The sequence below is a fragment of the Seriola aureovittata genome, chromosome 3 (genome assembly GCF_021018895.1).
Source record: "Seriola aureovittata isolate HTS-2021-v1 ecotype China chromosome 3, ASM2101889v1, whole genome shotgun sequence".
Lineage (NCBI taxonomy): Eukaryota > Metazoa > Chordata > Actinopteri > Carangiformes > Carangidae > Seriola > Seriola aureovittata.
The window spans coordinates 24,136,960-24,157,297 of NC_079366.1; the positions used below are offsets into that span (position 1 = coordinate 24,136,960).

The window sequence follows — 20,338 nt, forward strand, 5'->3', positions numbered from 1 at the left end:
GATCAAAGCGCAGTAATGTGGTGGCCTCCTTTCGGTTTGGGAGAACCCTTTGAGGATGAATCTCTATTTGAAATATTACCACAGCAGGCAGTCTGAAGGCTGCTATTTGATGATGTCAGTCATTTTATGCAATTACAGTCTAATCTGTGAAATTCAGATACAACCTTCATGGTGAACACTGAACACACCGTCTGTGTTTTTTCATTATCACTTCTCAGATGTTCATGATCGTGTTTTAGTTGTTTAGGATCTTTAACTGTGGTTTTTTTTATTTACTTTTCTTTTAGGTTGTTGCCAGAGATGCAGACAGCCCAGACTTCGGCACAGTGCTCTACTCTTTGTCTGATGGCTTTGACAAGCAGGACCAACACCCCCTCTTCCAAATCCACCCCCAGACTGGAGAGCTGTGCGTCTCTCAGGATATCGATCGCGACGCGGGACAGACAGTCCACGACATTCTGGTCAAAGCTGAAGATCCAGTGAGCGGCTTCTTTGATTGGTCATTTTTTTCGGCATACTCTAAAACCAGGCCTTTGTTTTCATATGAGTGACTTCCTGCACAGTGATCATAAAGAGGATCAGGCTCCTAAACAAAAAAACCAAAAAACAAAACTCACTTCTTTTCTTACTTTTCCATTTTCAGGGAGGCCTGAGCGCTCAAACCTACGTGCACATTGAGATAGAAGACTTGAACGATAACGCTCCGGTGTTCAACCCCGACGAGTACACCATGAGCATCAGCAGCCACGCGCAGCCCGGCACAGAAATCCTCAACGTTATCGCCACTGACCGAGACTCCGGCAGGTTTGGACAGGTCACCTACGATATCCTCCCCGGTGACATGTCCAGTTTGTTCGCACTGGATAAACAGACAGGTAGGCAGGCGTGAGGGATTTAGGTACAGATACACAGAATCATCAGCAGCTTTATCGTTTGATTGTTTTGTTTTTGACGGAGTGAAAAGAAAACAAAAAAACAAATAACGTGCAGCTCTTTCAAGATCAGTGCAGTGGATCCTAAAGTTATTTGTGGGCCAAAGTTATTTCCTTGAGCTTGATTTATCTATCTTTCCGTAACTCATGCAAGTACGGTGGCCCTGAGAGGCAAAAACACAAAAGAGAAAACAGTTCAGACTGCGTTAACAAATTTAACACAACAACATTTCTGAAAAGCAACATTTCCCGTCTTTGTCTGTCCCAATCTGTGTGTGTTTGTGTTTTTGTGATTTGTTGATGTGTTTTGTGAAATACTGCTGTGTTTTGACCCTCAGGGCCACCATACCTAAGCCATGTACTCTTTGTACATTCTCCAGCCAGTCAGTCTGTCACAATCAAATCAGCAACACAGGGATTTGCAAAACATTCGACTGTTGTATCTCACAGTATTTTTACTCCGTGTTTGGATGATGTCTCAAGCTTCAGCGACTTGTGGCGTAGATCCACTCTCTCGTCAGTAAGTAACTTGTGTGACTGGCACGCCCAGTATTCAGGGATAAACAACTGCTTACTTGAAGTAAGTCCCGTTGATATGATTGGCGGTGTCACTGCTCAGCAGGAGGGGTGCAGGAAGCCCAAAGCTTAGAGAGTAAGATAAGCCACAATGTCACACTGAATAAAATTTTAACTAAAGAGAGAAAGGTTAACATTGTAAGCTGCTTTTAAGGGTGTGAGGTTGCTGTACCTGCACATGACCAGATACGCTATCAACAGTATTTTAGATTCTCTGAGCTCCCTGTAGGAGATTCCACAGTATTGTTTATTGTTTTACGACACCTTATGTCTGGAGAAAATGATTTGTAGGCATCACAATGCTTATGGTGCTAACAATGCACAACAATGCTGTGACACATTTTACCTTCATCAAAAAATTGCAGTGATCCTGTGATTTGGATATTGCACTCGGCCATAATGCGATCTCAATTATATTTCAATTAATTGTGCAGCCCTAGTTCTTACTGATGTACTAATTTAGCCAGAAACAAAGGACATTTTAAATAAATCAGCTTGGAAAATAGATAGAAAGAGTTGCTTTAATTTATTTTCATGGTCATTGAAACTTCAAATTATCTGTATGTACATTTTAACTGGATATTATTTGTGCTCTTTTTGTCCAGAATTGTTGGTCTGTAGTTTATTTTTTTGATAGTGTTTTTTAGCCAGATATTTTTGGTCAGACATTTCTTTAAAAGGAAGTTTTAAATTTTAAATTATTTTCATTATAAATGTATCTGGCAAAGGTTTTCTATTTAAAGTCTGTGAAATGCCAGAAATTAGTCAATAATCCCTGGAATAATTTTCCAGCCCAAGGTGACGTATTTAAACACCTTGCTTTGTTCAACCAACAACCCAAAATATTCAGTTTACAGTAATAAGAAACTGAAAATCAGCAAATGCTCACATTAAAGGAGCTGGAAGCAGCGATCAACCAGTTTTGCTCTAATTTCAATGAGACTTTTAACTGGTTCAATGAGGAAAGCTTAATGACTGAAACTTAACTTGTCACCGTAGGGATGCTCTTCGTGTCCTCCACTCTGACCCACCTGGGCGCAGCCGGCGTGAAGCTCTCGATAACAGCACAGGATGGGGAGGGCTTGACCTCGGTCAGACCAGCAGAGGTCACCATCAATGTCTTACGCAGCGCTCAGGCGCCAGCTGTGTTCCAGAGGTCACGCTACACCTTTACTGTGCCCGAGGATGCGCCGCCAGGGACCTCTGTGGGAACGGTGGAGGCCATAAACCCAGCGAGTGAGTGTGTGTTTCCGGGCCATGTCCCGCTTATTTACTTTATTGTACACATCAGGTGATGGATTCATACGAAAACACTGTGGCTTGATGATTCTCAGGCAACTTTGAGAGTTATAAGATATAATTTCTAAGAAGGTTTCTCATGAGCATAAATGAAATTACACACTCAGAATTAGGACATTCAACTAAAATGGCAGCCACATTTAACACACACTGTTCTAGATCAAAAGAATTAAAGTTTGCACAATCCTGTTTAATTGCAACTTCATGTTACCTTCCGAGTCGGTTCCACACAGCGAGGTATAAATATATTAAACCACAAAAGAGCATTTATATCTGATCTGTCGCCTCATACCCGGCTGAGTTAAAACAGCGGGACTGTGAGGGAAAAGATTCTTTTCATATTCTTGATTAAAATGAAACTGGCTTGATGTTTTATGAGGGGCGGGGGGGGGGGCTGCTGTTTTATGAGAGGGGGGAAAACAGCAAAGCATGTGTTGTAAATGGCCTCAGTGACCCAGTTGAAAGCAACGTCACTTCTTCTTTATGTCTGTGCAAGTTTCCTCTCGTAGTTAAAAGAAATGTAAGAAATGCTTGTCGGGTGATTCTGAGACTTAGTTTCAGTTGAGTGGGTGTGAAAAAAATGAACACTTAGTCTTGAAATTCATGTAAAAACTCTTGCTACCACATTGAGAGCACGTCTTATAGCTGATTTATAAGTAGGAGGAGCCTAAGCAAATGCACAGTATTTATTTACTTCTAATAACACTGACTTTTCTCATGGTCCCAGTTCAATTCAAACTAAATGACTGAAATGAAGTTAACTAAACTGATTTAAAGAGCAAATTTCTCCAACTCTGGATGTTGCAGGAAAGCCGTATTTAAGCGGGCTTTGTCCTGACAGATGATTGTGAAAAAAACAACTGAGCGATCATTGTCATTGCTCAAATCTCTTTGCAGACTTGAAGAGGCAAAGAGGAGTGCTGCGGTTTAATCTTTAATCCTCCTTAGCCTCAGGAGCAGATGACAGATGATAAAGGGGTCCGAGACGATCGTTCCACATGTTGTGTCGGTGTTCTTACAGGTCAAAGATAATCTTCTCATAAACGTGGAGTGGAGTAGGATTTTTTTTTTGTCATTGTTATTATGAAGATATCTATTGTTGTATCAGTATTTAAATTTGTATGATTTTACATGATGTAGTTGCAGGTAAAAGTGAACAAAATTTTAAAATATGCAAAGGAAAAACAGGATTCTGAGTGAAGGAGATACAGCAGGTTTTATTCTGTTTTAATATTTTATCATAAACCATTCAGCCTCCTCTCTCTTTGGAGGGATTTCACAGCTCCCATGTTTTCCAGGATTATCCCTTCATAGTCCACTTGTTATGTGCAACTAACCCCACTCAGTCCCCTCCACTACACTAGACAGTCATTTAAGGTTGTCTAGTCAATTAGCAGATTAACGCTTCAGCTTAAAGTAGAAACAACAGAATTGGGCGTGTTTGACAGGGGTCGGGCGCCGTTAAGCTCTCTGCTTGTTTCAGTGGTTTGTTGTCACTGTTGAGGTGCCACAAACACTTGGAAGGGATTAACAGGATCTGCTGGCCTGCACTGTAATTACTTAATGTTGCTTTACTGAGTGTGTGAGCTGTGTGTGTTAATGTTTTATATGTACTATGTTTCTCCACCACGTAACCGTGAATTTATAATGAAACATACATCAGAAACACAAAAAAATAGAGATAATATGTGGAGAGAGAGTGTAAATAGACTTCATTTTTTTCTCCCTTTCATCCCATTTGTTTTCTTTTTTGTCACTTTTTTCTTCACCTTCACGCACAGCCTTATGTTCCTGCACACACTCGTATATAGCAATATGTATATACTATAATATATCAACAGAACACCTTCCCAAACCAACTCCCTCTTGTTACTGCATTTACCTTCAACTATGATATTGTCTATTCTCCCTTCTCTGAATCTTTACTTTCAGTGTTAACTAAATGATGCAGTATGTTAATCGTTTTACAGTTCTTAGCCATGCAGGTAGTTTTGGTTTTATTCATTGTCTGACAGTTTTGAAATATCTGTCTCTGAGATTTTTGCTTCTTCCCTAATACGATAGAGGTGAATTGGATCTAAAGAAATTGCTCATCTTTCAACACCTTACGTTACTCTGAATAAAAAAACTGTTGACAGTGTGTTCTATGGAAGAAGCTTGCTGTGTGTAGTGTGTGTGTTCACACTGGAAAAGTGACAATATAATGTACAGCCTACTCACAAAGGTCACTATGCATCATAGATGTATGGATGGATTTAATTGACCTTTCGGTGGTGCATTATTATACAACTTCCTGTTAGCATAAATTGGGAAAGTATGTTGATTTCTTGTGCAAAACAGTATATAACACAATAAAGATTAATATGTAGCACACACTGTTTTTTGTGTAAAATTAAGATACAGGAACTGATATGATACGCTGATGCTGATTTGTCACTTTTCACTGCTGCGAGCATCACAACTGAAGTTAAGTGAGGGAATTTAAAAATGCAGTTTGTATTCTTGGTGAACCAACCCTTTAATGTTTCGTCGTTCATTCATCAATAAAGACTCTTTGTCTTCTCAGACTCTGGAGAATCCGTATCCTACCGAATCTCTTCTGGAGATCCTCAGGGTTTGTTCTCAGTTCATCCGAAGTCCGGCCTGATCAGCAACATCAAACCTCTGGACCACGAGTCGCAGCCGTACGCGCTGCTGGTTCTTCAGTCCTACACCGACACGTCTCCCGTTTACAGCACCACTCAAGTCAACATCACTATCGCTGATATCAATGACAACATTCCTGTCTTCGCCAAACTCAGTGACACCATCACAGTGTCCCAGAACACCCTCCCAGGAACTGTGTTGTTCATCGCTCATGCGCATGACTATGACAGTGGTGCCAACGGGAGGGTGAGCTATTACCTGAGAAGTAGCAGGAATGGTACGTTTGCCGTTGACCCCAACCTCGGGACGGTGACATTAAACCGCAGTTTACAGGTGGATCGTCAGCAGAGGTACAGCCTGGAAGTCGTAGCTAAAGATGAAGGTGAACTTTCCCTGAGCTCCGTTCTGACTCTCACAGTCAACGTGGACCGCACCGCTGCTGAGGACAGCCTGGCCTTTGAGACTTTAGTCTACCAGGTGGAGATAGGCGAGGGATACCGTAAAGATTCGAGGGTCATCCAGGTGAGGGCGCACCGGACCCGTGGAGCTCACATGTTGAACTCAGGACTCACCTACTCCTTGGAGGCGGAAGCCGGGTTCCCTCCTGCTCCGTTTCGGGTTCACCCGAAGACGGGATGGTTGTATCTCTCCCAAAACCTGGACTACGAGACAGAATCCGTGTATCGCTTTCGGGTGTCGGCCACGTCCAGGGAGGCCTCGCTGGCGAACGCCACGGTTACAGCCACAGTGATCGTGCTGGTGCTGGACGTCAATGACAACGCTCCAGTGTTCAGCAGTGAGGTCTACTACTTCACTGTATCAGAGGGGGCGTCGCCTCAAGGCCTGGTAGGAACAGTCAGAGCTGTGGATAAGGATTCTGGGAAAAACGCCCAGCTGTCCTACATCTTGCTCTCAGATGGGAAATTCTTCCGCATCAACGCTAAAACAGGTAAAAACATTCACGTTAGTGACTTCATCTTAATGTCATCTTGTGCTTTACTGTGCAGTTTTGCACCTTATTCTGTCTTCTCTGCGCCCATCCAGGGGAAATCATCAACTGGGTGGCACTGGACCGGGAGCAGCACAGCCAGCACAGTCTGAAGGTGATGGTTACAGATCAGGGTCACCCTCGTCTAAACGCCACCGCCAGCGTTCAGATCCTGGTCACGGACATCAATGACAACGCTCCGCAGTTTACACACCTGCCTGCCAGTAAAGAGCTGAATGTGCAGGTAAGAATGAATCCTGCTGGGGCGTCTGGTGGTCGAGAGCATCAAGATGTAAATTGTCATGGGTTGTTCCCTGCTGATGAGTCGGGATACACCAGTGTCCCATTTACCAGCATCAACTCACATCAACACTTCAGCTGCTTCTGTCTCATAACATAATTTTAAATGACTCAGCGCAACGTTACGTGGCCGACGTGTGTGCACACTCATGCAGAGCGTTGACAGTAACATTTTCCATTAGATGAGATGATTCCTGAGGTTTTCCGAAGTCTCTCTTCTCGTCTGAATCTGTGGCCATAATGATATGACACAGACCAACTAGAAAAATACAGCAGCACAGACTTGATAAAGGCAGGGAAGTCGTCAGACTCAGATAACAAACCCACAGATATGAATCTTTAAAGTGAGCAGTGTGGTTGATGAGTAGTGATTGAGACTAGATGTTATTTATACACTTTACATATTTTTCTTTTTACTGCAGATTTGGGCCGGGCTGCCAACAGGATCCTTGGTGACAAACATGTTTGCCAAAGATCTGGATGCGGGAGAAAATGGAACGGTTACCTTCTCGTTGGTCACAGGTGAGTCGAGAGTGGTACCTGTGCAGTATGCACATTTACTGCCGTGTGCCATTTATCATTAAGGTCCTGAATACTTCTCTTTCCAGCTGATTTTGATGAAGACGATGATTTTGGACACTTTGAGATTGACAGTAAAAGTGGAGACATCAGAACAACAGAGCTGTTCAGCCAGGAGGTTGAACCGTACTACACCCTCAAAGTAACTGCCAGGGACAGCGGAGTCTCACCTCGGGAGGACACTGCAGTCATTCATGTACAGGTAATGTCGTTCCTCCCATTCATACTGTGGTTTCTCGTATTCATTTAAAGCGGACATGAATGCTGTATCTGATACAAAGTCAGTTTCAAATCTGATGAATGATGCTATGATTATTGGATATTGAAATTGCCGACAAAATTATTTAAGAGGAGAATTCCAGAGTTTTGTTTAGTTTACAGATACCACCGATCAACATCTGCATTTTCAAATATTATATATCAATATATTCAGTCTTTCTTATCAAGGTCCCAGAATTTTGAGTTGAATTACCTCCCAACAAATCAAGTTAAAACTCCGTATTACCTTTTGTTGTGAATACACACCAGGTCCCATTTATTTGTTTTGCAAAGATGGTTTGCAGTTATTTGGCTCATGAGATCTGATCTTTAGTCTTGAGGGGAGAGAAGAAAAGTAGTGCGCACACTAAACAAATGCCCAAAGATTTTAATGACGTGACATTTTGAACATGTAAGAAAAAAACAAAAACATACAACATTTGTAAACACAATTAGGAGATCACATGATATTAAAAAAACTCTCAAATCTCCATAGCGATTCACTGTGTACACAAAAACACAAATAAACTCTCACCTATGCCTGATGGTCTGAGTATAATACACATTTTCTACACAATACACACAGAGTAGACTGAATCTGGCACCAGGGGGAGACATTTATTATTTTTTCATGAATATATATCATATATACATACGAAGCGCTTTATGGCATTTATTATTTTTATCTCTATCACCTCATCTAATCCTTCCTACTCTTTGGACCTGTTATAATTTTGCAAACAAAAATAAACATTAAATAAACAAATTAAATAAACAAACAAACAGTATTTGAATGTATGCATGTATGTATGTTTGCATTTCATCTGCAGGTCCATGGCTTAGAGGCTCCGTATGGCCGCACTGACCACCGCATTGTGAGGCGCTTTACAGTGAGAGAGGACACAGAGCCGGCGGCCGTTATCGGCTCTGCTGGTGTTCCAGATAAAGGGAAATTCCACTATTCCATCTCCGAGGGTGACGGGAACGTTCACTTTGGCATCGACGGCTCCTCTGGTGACATCTACATCAACCAGCCGCTGGACTACGAGTCGGCAATGCAGTACTTCCTCATGGTTCGAGCTGAGGATTCTGGCCTCGCTCCCGGAGCCAACGTGTCCGTGCTGGTCAGTGTGATGGTCGAGGACGTAAATGACCACACGCCCTGGTTCCCTGATAAACTGGTGACGTTCGGCCTGAGGGAGGACGCTACGGTCGGATCGCTGGCGTTTGCTTTTCATGCCAGAGACGCCGATGGGACCTTTCCTAACAGCGCCCTCCGCTACACTCTGACCTTTGACCCTGAACTCGGTGGGTCATCACCACGCTTCCCCTTTCAGATCAACCCTTACACAGGGAGCCTGACTGTAGCGGCACCGTTAGACCGCGAGACCACCTCCAGCTTCGCCTTCACTGTGACGGCCACGGACCAGGCGAAGAGGCAGGACGAGCGTAAACAGACGTCGGTGACGGCTCAGGTCTTTCTGCTGGATGTGAATGACAACCGGCCCGTGTTTATATCAGTGGATACGGTTCAGGTGACGGAGGACGCTGAGGTCGGGAGTCTGCTGCATCATTTTGTGGCCATAGATGGAGATAAAGGTGAAAATGGACTTGTCTCCTTCATCATCATCGCTGGAAACAAGAATGGGTTCTTCACACTAGAGGAGAAAACAGGTTGGATTTTTGTAATTGCCGATGGACTATTTTTAGTAGAGCTAGACTGATCAATAGGCTGGGCTGATATTAGCTTATTGCTGTCTGCATTGGTGTAGATGTCTCATTAAAACTATAACTGTTAATGTCCTGTCAGTACAAAAAACTAAAATAGCTTTAAGGGATCTGTATTAATACGTTTTTTTAATGTGATAGCCTTTAAAAATTCAAATAACAATATCAGATATTAAATTTATAAGTCTCAGATATTTATATTGAATCACTTTGGTCATTTTTAATTAAATAATTTTCATGCTATATAAAAATTTCTGATCGATAAAAGGTTTAAGCTTGATTTTAAATCTTACATTTTTCTCTGTTATCATTCGGAAGTTATTATTTGTGACTAAGCAACAATAAAGGTTACGTTAAAGTCGTTTTCAAACTCCATCTTCTCTCATCTCCTTCAGGGCTTTTGTTTCTCTCGGCCCCTCTGGACTACGAGACGCAGCGTTTCCACCGTCTGACCGTCCGTGCAGTGGACCACGGCCTGCCCTCGCTGTCCTCCACCCAGACTCTGACGGTGGAGGTGGGGGATGTGAACGACCAGCCGCCCGTCTTCACTCAGAGCATCTACAACGCCAGCGTGGCGGAGAACAGAGACCCCGGAGAACCGGTGGTCAGGGTCTCTGCCACTGATAAGGACTCAGGTAATAATCATCAGCTTTTCTCGTCATCGTTTGAGTTTTTTTGTGAATATTTTTGATTCATTACTAACTTGTAATTTACTGATTTGTTATCATTGGAGATGATTAGATGAAGTGTAGGTCTCGCGTAGTGGCAATCAAGTTTATGTGATCATCCTGCGGAAGTGGAGATGAGGCAGTTTGTCTCCAAGGTGCTAGATTACAGCTCAATGCACTTCAACTTAAGAGGACACATGCAAATAGACAAAACACAAACTCATTCAGAAAAAACATCTTCACCGATTTGACAATACACAATAACAATACAATACTCACAACACATCAAATACACAAACGTGCTGCAAGTAGCACGGATGACTGTGGAAGGGTCTCCACTCAAAAGTGATGAACCTGGCTGTGACACCCTTGTTGTTCAATGCATTGTGTGTGCATGGATACATTATAAAACATATATAATACGTTACTTATACGTTACATCCATGCAAGTGCGTCCCAGCTGGGTTCATCACTTTTTTTTTTTGTGTTCCCTTGGAAACACTTCCACTGTCGTCTGTGCTATTCGGTTGTGCTGTGATTATTTGCAGCAAGTGTTTTTGTCAAATTGATGAAGATGTTTTGTGAATTAGCTTGCGTTTTGTCTATTAACATGTGCCTTCTTTAGTTGCAGTGCGTTGAGCTCTCAGGGCCACCGTAGCTAGATGGCAGCACCAGCATGCGTCTGTAAAGCCTCACAACCTCAAACCACAGGCTCATCCTACATATAACCAAACTTTTTCTTTTATGTGACTCTTGAACCTGATTTTTAAAAATACTTGGTGGGTTAAATGGTAAAAAGAGGATATTCCCTTACAACCTTTTCAGAGTTGAGCGCTCTGCTGTGTTTTGGTAAAACCCTCAGCGCAGCAGTGAATCAAGGTTATCGTCTGTTTTGTTTCACTCCATTAGCAGTTTCATTCAAACCAATCCCTGCCCTTTTCCTCGTGTGTTGTTCCATTTGTGTCTTTTTTTTCCTGAGCTACTTTCACTGTACATCTTTGCAAATCTCATTCATCCGACCCCCTGTAATCACATTCACAAATCTGCACATCAGCCCTGTTTATTTTAACACGTTGTGCGCGGGGCCTCCTCAATCCCACTTCGCCTTGTCGTGTTGACAGTACGAGTCCTTTTAAATACTGGAGGTGGAGGGCATGTGGCAGGACAGGAGGGGTTTCCATGTTGAACTAACATTCTTGGGGGTGAGAATTGTCCAAGAACAGCAAGCACACAGCTCCTCTGGGAGAATTGAAAGGTCCTGTCTCATGATGATTTCCATAATCCAAGCCATCTGTGCCAATAGGCGCCGTGTTTTCATCTGTCTCCTCAAATCGCCTCGTCTGGCAGCTCAGCCCGCTCTCCCACCAGTCTTATTTGATTATCATTTGTGCTGCTTTTTTTTTTTTCTTCCCCCCGGCGCTCCCCAAAGATGACCATTGTTTTGTGCCCGTGTTGGCCTCTATATCCAGTTTCCAAAGGTTCACGAGTTTCGAAGGATTCGTGTTTTTAAGAATAGCTGTCTTTAGGGTCACAAGGACACAGATGCAGTTTTTTTCTTCATAGAGAATTTTCATGGTGAAATTTGATTATTGCATCCTATTAGCTCGTACACATTTACATTAGGACATGCTAGTGACAACATATGAAAGATGCACTGCCGCTCGAACACACGCAACACATTTCTGAATAAGTTTCACAACTGTTAGCACAATAATCTTCTAAATTGCTCTTTGTATCCTTAACCGTTCACTCATCACACTTTTAAGACTGATTAAAACACCTTTTCTAATCTTATTACCCCAGTTACTCAAATTAAAAATAAAACAAAAAACCAAACCATACTTTCTCACTTAACTCCAAAGAAATACATAGAACATATACAGAACAAGCTTTTAACAGTTTTCATAGGGACTATTTGTTGGGTAGAAAGTAAGACAAGTGAGTAAGTAAAACAATTAGAGCTCTCATATCGTCTCATATCTATGAACACTGCGTCTGTTCATTGTCCAGTTCAGATAAACAGGGGACAGAGCTCCTTGTCACTTGCTCTTGCAGCCCTGACAATTTCTCTAAAGATCCTCTGATACTGAGATGATGTAAAACGAACATATTGCTCTGTATCAGCTGCTAGACAATGCTAAGCTTTACCACCACAGTTGGTGCACAGCTAACTTTTTTTTTTTTTAATGTGTGGCTGCAAGTAGAACAACGTTAGAGACCCATGAGATCTGTAACCAGCAGCAGGGCCTGACGAACACAGAACAGGGCTCAGATAAAGGACGCGTCTCTTGTCAGTTTTGAAAGGTGACACATGACGGTGTGTGATTTCTACTTCATGCTTCTGTTTTCAGTTTGACAATCAGATAACGCTTTTGTGAAAGGGAGGAAGCTGGAAACATGAACTGAGCTGATGAGGTGCTAAACTGAACATCTGGACTCAAACTAATGCAAGAAAAAAAACACTTTATTAGTTTTGATAGAAAAACATGAGCATTATTTGAAACGTAGGATCTTGTTTTGGACATAAAACAATTTATGGATAAAAATAGATTATTTCACATATGTATGTATTTGTATTGTGCTGTGTACTGTGTTTTGTATTCTTGTATTATTTATTAATATATATTTATATATATATATATATATATATATATATATACATATATATATATATATATATATATATAATATATATATATATATATCTGAAATAAGAAATTTGAAAATTAGAAATAAGAAAATTCAGAGCATTCACTCAGTGGCCACTTTATTCCACTCTGTATTCCATCTGTTCTGCCTATAAGCTACTTTTGATGCCTATTATGTCCAGTGTTTTGTTTGTGTGTTTGACAACGTTATAGAAGTGTTAGTTGAATTATGTTTTAGCTTTTAGGTTGCAGTTATTGATGTAGTCGTATTAGACAGGAGTCTCTAATACAACACGGCAACAGGGATGAACAACAGATTGAAATATTATTAAAATCATAATATGGCCAAATGCAAGATCCAAATCGCAGGAGCTGCAATTTTTTTAATAAAGGTAAAATGTCTCAAGACAAACCGTTAAAAATGAATCATGTATTTAGCTATTCATTTTTGATTTATTTATTTTGCATGTGGAGCACCCTGTTTCCCTCACAACAGGTCAATTCTGTCATGTAAACCTGAAAGTATATTTTACTTTACAGTAAGTTACACTTTACAATCTGTCATGTGATCAGCTTTTTTGTTGTTGCTGTCTTGTTGCTGCAGAAGTAAAAAAAAAAAAAAAAAAACCCCAGCTTGTTACTACTAGCTAGCTACTGTAACAGCGTTTACATTTACCTTGTGTGTCCACCCCTCAGAGGAGAACGCTGTGGTGTGGTACAGTCTGCTGCCCGGCCCAGGCTACGAGCTCTTCAGCATCAGCCCTTACACCGGTCTGATCACCACCACCTCCTCCTACCTGGACAGAGAGCAGCAGCAACATTACACACTCAGGGGTAAGACACGTTAAACCAACACACGCTGGTCTTCACACACACACACACACAAACACACTCACAGTTAAAACCTCTTACACCTGAGAGACACAGAAGTAACAGCAGCAGAATGTGGTAACTCCACAACTCCCACATGAACTTTATTTTAATCTTTATTTAATCAGGATCGCTCAACATCTCTTTTGCAATAAGGCACGCCAAACACAGCCGGTCACACACAAGCAGCACCACAATATTTACTTTGTCTCCCGTGATGAAACTAGAACCTAATAAGTGAAGGGATGTTTAAACTGCTATGCAACAAGATGAGATGTGTCAGATCGGCTCGATTCAGCTCAGCAGGTGAGTGATGGATTGATCGCGTCATATGTTCGGCGCTCAGTAATTAATCAGAGCAACATGTTGCGTTGTCTGAGGGGAAAAGTTTGGAAAGGTTGTGTGAGAAACAGTCCAATCAGTCACAGTCCACTGCTGATGTCTCAGGGAAAAAAACACTCACAAGCTCGCTGCGTGGCAGGTCAGACACCAGACCAGTTTCAGCTTGAAATGTTTAGTGTTTTTATTGAGGCAGTGTAAGTTTAAAGTCCATGTATTTATCAGCGTATTATCGACGGCTGTGATCAGGTTTTCCTGGGGGACACTTTTTGATGTGACACTGAGGACACAAGCACAGCCACAACCAACTGTTTGAAAGTCTGTGATTTAGTTCTGGCCGCACGCTGAAGTCGGATCTTCCAACTGAAGGGCAATAGAAATATTTAATAACAAAAAGAAATAATCAAAAGTTGCTAAAATAAAACATAAAGTTATGGTCTGCAGTCCTTATCAAACATGGACATTTTTCTCTTTCTCTACCCCTCTCTGTTTCTGATTCTCTAACTTCTCTCTTGTCGCGCTTCACAGCCAAAGTCGTAAAGAATTGAAGGTCCGCCCTCCTGTATGAACGCAGCATTATTCAGCAGATTGATTAATGTCAGGGAAACAGTAGACCTTTAATGGGCTGAGGTACAGTATATCTAACCTCTGCTGACTGCACCGCTGCATCCTGGGCCTTTTGAAGTGTTTGCCTTCACTCCCTCATGGGCATACGCAGTAATTACATTCAAGCTGTTCAGCAGTGTTTAGTGATAAACTGCTTTCAGATGGTTTATCATAATATTTTTACAGTCGGTAGAATGATGAACAATTAAATTTAATAACAAAATATAATAATAGGAAAGCCTTGAATGTCTTGAAGTCGTGCCAGAATCACACAGGGCTTATTGGGAAATATGTATGAAATATGTGGGGACAATTTTCTCTGGCTGCAGATGAATTTGGAGAGAAATAAAATACCGAGTTCTTTTCAACAAGTATTAAAAGCTGTCGCAGTACTTTATGTTGACAGATTTTTTTTTTTTACTGCTATGAAAAGTCTAATGTGGCTTCAGTCTTTGGTCAGCAGAGTTGGCACCAATCAGACTTACTCATTGCTGCGTTTTGAGACTGATACTGAGCAAAACTGTCTATTTCTATAAACTGTTACATGTATTACTTATGCTTTCATTACATACGGTATATTACAGTTGTAGGAGCTATTATGATATTAGTCTGTGGCTAGCAGCGTGGCTCTAGTGATGGCAAAGCTGGTCTGTTGCTCGGCTGATCCATCACTTCCCAGTTGACTTTGAACTAACACGTTCAGCAGGTCAAAGTTTATTTGTACACTTTTTTTGGTTTATGACCAAATACCGTCAGAACAAAGAACATTCCCATAAGCCTCAGCTCAGCTTTGTGTTCAGTGCTAATTAGCAAATGTTAGCATCTTCTGTGCCTAAGTAAAGCTTCACAGAGCTGTTAGATTCATAGTCTTGTTCCTTTCTGCTTGTTTTTAAGTCCAGGAGTTAAATAAAAACCATAGGTGACATGACATAGATGTCACTGTGGAAACGCAGATGGAAATATGTGTCTTTGCGATATAATAAGAGCAAAACCAAAAAAAAAACATCAATAGAAACTGTTGTTAGTAACAGAAACCCTGATGTTTGAGCAATAAAACATATAGTTTCCTTGTGATTTGCAGATAACATCTAGATCTAATTTTCTAATTTTCAAAATGTTGTGAAGCAGCAGAAAAAACTATTCAATCAAAAGATTATAGCTTTCTGTGATGTTACGTTGGAGGACAGTGAGTGTACGTGTGAATTCCTTTCGATTCCTGTCCTCAGTCCAAGCTCGTGACAGCAGCACGCGGCCGCTCTCGGGCACGGCCACGGTGCAGTGCACTGTGCTGGATGACAACGACAACCCTCCAGAGTTCATGCAGTCGTCCTTCCAGATCAGCCTGCCAGAAAACCTGCCCCCTGGGGTCGTCTACACTGCTCAGGCCTCAGATCCAGACCACGGAGAAAACGGAACTATACACTACTCCATACTAGGTGAGGAACACAGATAATGCTCTTTATGTCAAGCAACTTGGGTTGTTTTTTTTTTCATTTTGGCAGTAAAAACATTATATCACCAAGTTACTAGTTCAGCATAACTAGATTCTGAATCTAGAAAAAATAAGAGTTGTGATAAATTGGAATTATCCTTTCATTTCTATCCACGGTTTGGTCGTCACTATATCTTTGATGGTCTTTAGGCGAGGACTACAGAGGTCGCTTCACCATCAACAGTCACACAGGTGCTGTCAGCACCACGCAGGTCCTTGACCGCGAGGACAGGCAGAATTACACACTCAACATACAGGCCCGTGACTATGGCCCCACCCCGCTCAGCTCCACCACCCAACTCCAGCTGGTGCTGCTGGACCAGAACGATAACATCCCCTCTTTCACCCGTAAGAGCTACCATGCGTCCATCAGCGAGGGCCTACCTGTCGGAGCTGAGGTCCTGCATGTTAACGCCTTTGATCCTGATGAGGGGCCCAACGGGGACATAACCTACTCTCTGACAGAGGACAGCAGCCAGGGGGTTTTCTCTGTGGACGCTTTTACAGGAGTGATCCGCACCACCAGGGCTCTGGACAGAGAGAGCAGGGCTCAGTACACCCTCAGAGCCGTGGCTGCTGACAGCTGCACTCAGGGACCCCTGAGCTCCATGGCGTCCGTGACCGTACAGGTGGAGGATGTGAACGACAACGTGCCAGTCTGTGACCAGAATCCCATTAATGCATGGGTTTCCATGAGGACTCTGCCAAACCAGATAGTTACCACGGTGATGGCAACAGATGGCGACCAGGGCGAGAATGGGACAATACATTTTACGTTGTCTGATGAGGAAAATCTGTTTGACATCAACACTGAGTCAGGAGAGATTTCACTGAGGAGACGAGTGCGAGCAGGTTTCTCGGGGAGGAAGCTGCAGGTTTTGGTTTCAGACCGAGGACGACCTCCTCTGACCTCCACCTGCCTGGTTTTTATCCACCTGAAGGGAGAACATGAAGGACTCCACTTCACAAACAAAGTGTACAACACCACTGTCAAGGAGAACAGTAGAGCTGGTAGGTTTCACCACCTCTTTTCCTATTGTTTTCACTGGATATCATTAAAAAAAAATGTCATCAACTTTTTCACTTTCTCTTTGTCAAGGCACTTGGATTGCAAAAGTGGAGGCCAGTGACCCAACCAACAGCAGACAAAGGATCACCTTCACCGTATTTAGTGGCAATGAGAATCACATTTTCTCCATTAACCGTCACACAGGTAAAAAAAAAAAAACATATGAAACTTTGCAAACAAAAACATTGTTTTGTTTTTTTTTTTCCTTTTTCTTGCTGTCCATCCAAAGTTCAGTTCACTTGGTTATGATTAGCAGATTGTGTTAATTTGCAAGAACACGCTTTCATCAGTTAAGTTATGCTAATTGCACAAATTCTCATGCACTCATCCATTTTATTTTCCACAAAAGTATCCAGAAAATATCTTTTTGATTTCAACCCCTCATCATTGTTTATGTCTGACCAATAAGAGCTTCCAATCCAACCATTTTAGGCTCCATCTCTCTCTGCAAAATGCCCTCTCAACTTATCAGCTTCATCTGGTTGTTTATATACAAGTATTTCCGAAGGAATTATGATTGTTGCCTTCCTGACTTTATCATGTTCTAACCCAAATCTTTTTCGGATACATGTCTACATAAGGTAATGAAGTAGACACAGACACAGACACTTAAACACTCAATATTATTGTAATGTAGGACTGAAGTCTAGGGTTACCACAAAAACTTGAACCTAAAAGTGCTTCTGTCGACACATTTTTTAATGGAAGAAAAGTTATGTTTTCCTTTCCACTATTTTCCCTTCATTTTTCCCTGATCCAGTAAAAAAAGGCCCACTACAAGGCCAAAGAAAAAAGTACAAAATTACTCAAATAGTCATCTTATAATGTGGAATATATTATTGAATATAGTAGATTGTATTATATAAACTTACCATTTGGGCGTTGTTTTCTTGGGTTGACGTCTCGTGCAGGTGAGATCCGGGTGCAGAAGGATAACTCTCTGGACTTTGAGGCGAGTCCTCAGATCCAGCTGGTGGTGCTGGCCGACAACGGACTGCAGACGGCTCACTGCAGGGTCTCCATCACCCTGCAGGACATCAACGACAACGCACCGCTGTTTGAGCACAGCACTTACAGAACAGCTGTCTGGGAGGGGCAAGTGCACAACACCTACATTATGCAGGTACACTCAACATTTAAGCCCGCTTTGACATTACAAACATTAAGCAAGTACCTCATATATTTTATTGTGCTCATTGGTGGTCCAATTAATTAATACCATCTAATGACCACCTCCCATATCTTCTATAGGTGTTTGCGTCTGATGCTGACAGCGGGATGAACGGGCAGATTGAATACTCCATTGTGTCCGGTAACCATAATGAAGCATTCATCCTGGACTCTGTGCGAGGGATCCTTGCTACCAATGTTTTACTGGACCGTGAGATTTCTCCATCTTACAAGTAAACTCACACATTAGATACTATGAAGTAATATTTAAAGCCATTTTAAGAATGACTATTTAGATCAGTTTAATATTGGTTCTACTCATCTTAGCTTCTGTAACAAAGTAGGTTTTCTTTCAGTTGGTTTGTCTGAAGCTGAAACGCGTTACTGTTTTTTTCCATACAGTAAGCTACATGAGTATATAGTACTGTACTTTTTTGTAAAAATGTAACCAGGATAAAACAACAATTATTTCATTGGCACATTTTCCAGGGCTCATGGGAGCTGTAGTTTGTGAATGGTTACAAAAATAATTGTTGTTTCATCTTCGTTAGGGGAGGAGACTAAATACCTCATTATTAGTTTGAATTAGTTCAAATGGGAAGTCATCTCCTGCTCTGTGTAATCATTGTGGCAGGCCAGTGTGGAACTCTATGGCTGGTTTCACATAGTGATTTGCAAACACTTCTTGTGTGCAGATCGCAAACAGAGGCAGCATTAAGAGTAAGAAAAATATTTAAGACCTACAAGGCTCTCATGAGCAGGTGTTGTCAAGCAAACTTGATGCAATGGGCCCCTGAACATAATCCAGCAGTTTCATAATGGCTGTGCTTTTCTTTATAAGAGAGACTGACAGATTTGCTGACAACATAAAAAACTAAAATGGAATTTTCTCCCGACTCAGCCATAACAGCATAACTTTGGACCACTGTGTAATTCTTGCTTTTCATAATGACAAATTGAAAGTATTCAAATTAAATTTGAATCAGTGATTTTGGAATGTAGTTACCTCGTTTTTTTATTATTGAGAACATTATTACTGATAAATTTCCAACCTTGTATAAAATATCAGTACACCATCCAGAACATGCTTTTAATCAAGTGCAATCATTTGTTTACTCCCTTTATATTGAAGGCTGGTTCTGCAGGCAGCAGACAGGGGGAACCCTCCACTCAGCAGCACCACCACCATCAGGGTCCAAGTGGTGGACGTCAATGACAACAGCCCTGCCATTCCCCCCATGGAGCCCGTGCTTATTGCAGAGAGTAAGACCAAACCTCACTGCCCTGCACTCTGAATTCCTTTAATGACAGATATTCATCAGATTTAAAAAGACAAAACTGTGTTCTCTCTCTATTTGTGCTCCTGTCTTTATATGTTCTGCGTTTCTGCAGATCTGCCAGCAGGTTACATGGTCACCCAGGTGACTGCGAACGATGTGGACCTGAGCTCAACTATCACCTACAGCTTTTCAGACAACAGTAGCACCAACAGTCCCTTTGCCATTGACCGATATACTGGTGTGGTTACTCTAACACGAGCCCTGGACTACGAGGAGCAGACAGATTACACTCTGACAGTTTGGGCATCTGACTCCCTCCACCAGACCTCCGGGGAGCTCAGAGTTCAAGTGCTTGACGTCAATGACAACGCTCCAGTCTTCACACAGGTCTCCTACCAGGTACAGATGATATATATATCAGTAAAAAGGTAGAAGACCTATGTACCAACTAGTTGGGGTCAGCGAGCCATGAATAAAATGATATATACATGCCACCATAAAATGCCAAGAGAAACAGCTGTCTAACAAGGCATGCATTATTTAGGATTCATAAGATTAGAAATAAATTGTTTATTAATGCTTCATTATAGAGATTAATAAGGATAACTTTTGGGTTGCCAGGTTGTAAAATGTCCATGTGCCTTCAGCATAACTTGGTTTGTCTTTTTAGGTCACTTTTTCCCGAACACACTTTATGCAACTGTTTTCACAAGCTGCATAGCACTCCTCATGACAAGTAAAGGTGTAAAATTGGTGGCGTGCCCCTTTAATAACAGGTCACAAGGTATATAATTATAAATTGAAGTCAATCATTGATCATCATTGAGGGTTTTTGCATGTCACTAATCCAGCAAGTCAGAAGTTTTATATGTTTTTCATGTTGTTCCAGA

General features: G+C 41.7%; 1 protein-coding gene across 1 annotated transcript in view; it reads left to right on the forward strand.

Moving 5' to 3' along the window:
- The window catches only part of dchs2 (dachsous cadherin-related 2), a 32,358-nt gene that overhangs the window by 5,427 nt on the left and 6,593 nt on the right, over nucleotides 1–20,338 (forward strand). The window contains exons 2-18 of the mRNA XM_056372249.1: nucleotides 288–479; nucleotides 644–875; nucleotides 2,508–2,744; nucleotides 5,374–6,402; nucleotides 6,498–6,685; nucleotides 7,164–7,263; nucleotides 7,350–7,522; nucleotides 8,409–9,252; nucleotides 9,702–9,941; nucleotides 13,319–13,456; nucleotides 15,664–15,873; nucleotides 16,080–16,940; nucleotides 17,029–17,142; nucleotides 17,910–18,121; nucleotides 18,250–18,401; nucleotides 19,301–19,431; nucleotides 19,561–19,847. Coding sequence (XP_056228224.1) covers nucleotides 288–479; nucleotides 644–875; nucleotides 2,508–2,744; nucleotides 5,374–6,402; nucleotides 6,498–6,685; nucleotides 7,164–7,263; nucleotides 7,350–7,522; nucleotides 8,409–9,252; nucleotides 9,702–9,941; nucleotides 13,319–13,456; nucleotides 15,664–15,873; nucleotides 16,080–16,940; nucleotides 17,029–17,142; nucleotides 17,910–18,121; nucleotides 18,250–18,401; nucleotides 19,301–19,431; nucleotides 19,561–19,847 — 5,340 coding nt within the window. The remainder of the gene's footprint in view (nucleotides 1–287; nucleotides 480–643; nucleotides 876–2,507; nucleotides 2,745–5,373; nucleotides 6,403–6,497; nucleotides 6,686–7,163; nucleotides 7,264–7,349; nucleotides 7,523–8,408; nucleotides 9,253–9,701; nucleotides 9,942–13,318; nucleotides 13,457–15,663; nucleotides 15,874–16,079; nucleotides 16,941–17,028; nucleotides 17,143–17,909; nucleotides 18,122–18,249; nucleotides 18,402–19,300; nucleotides 19,432–19,560; nucleotides 19,848–20,338) is intronic.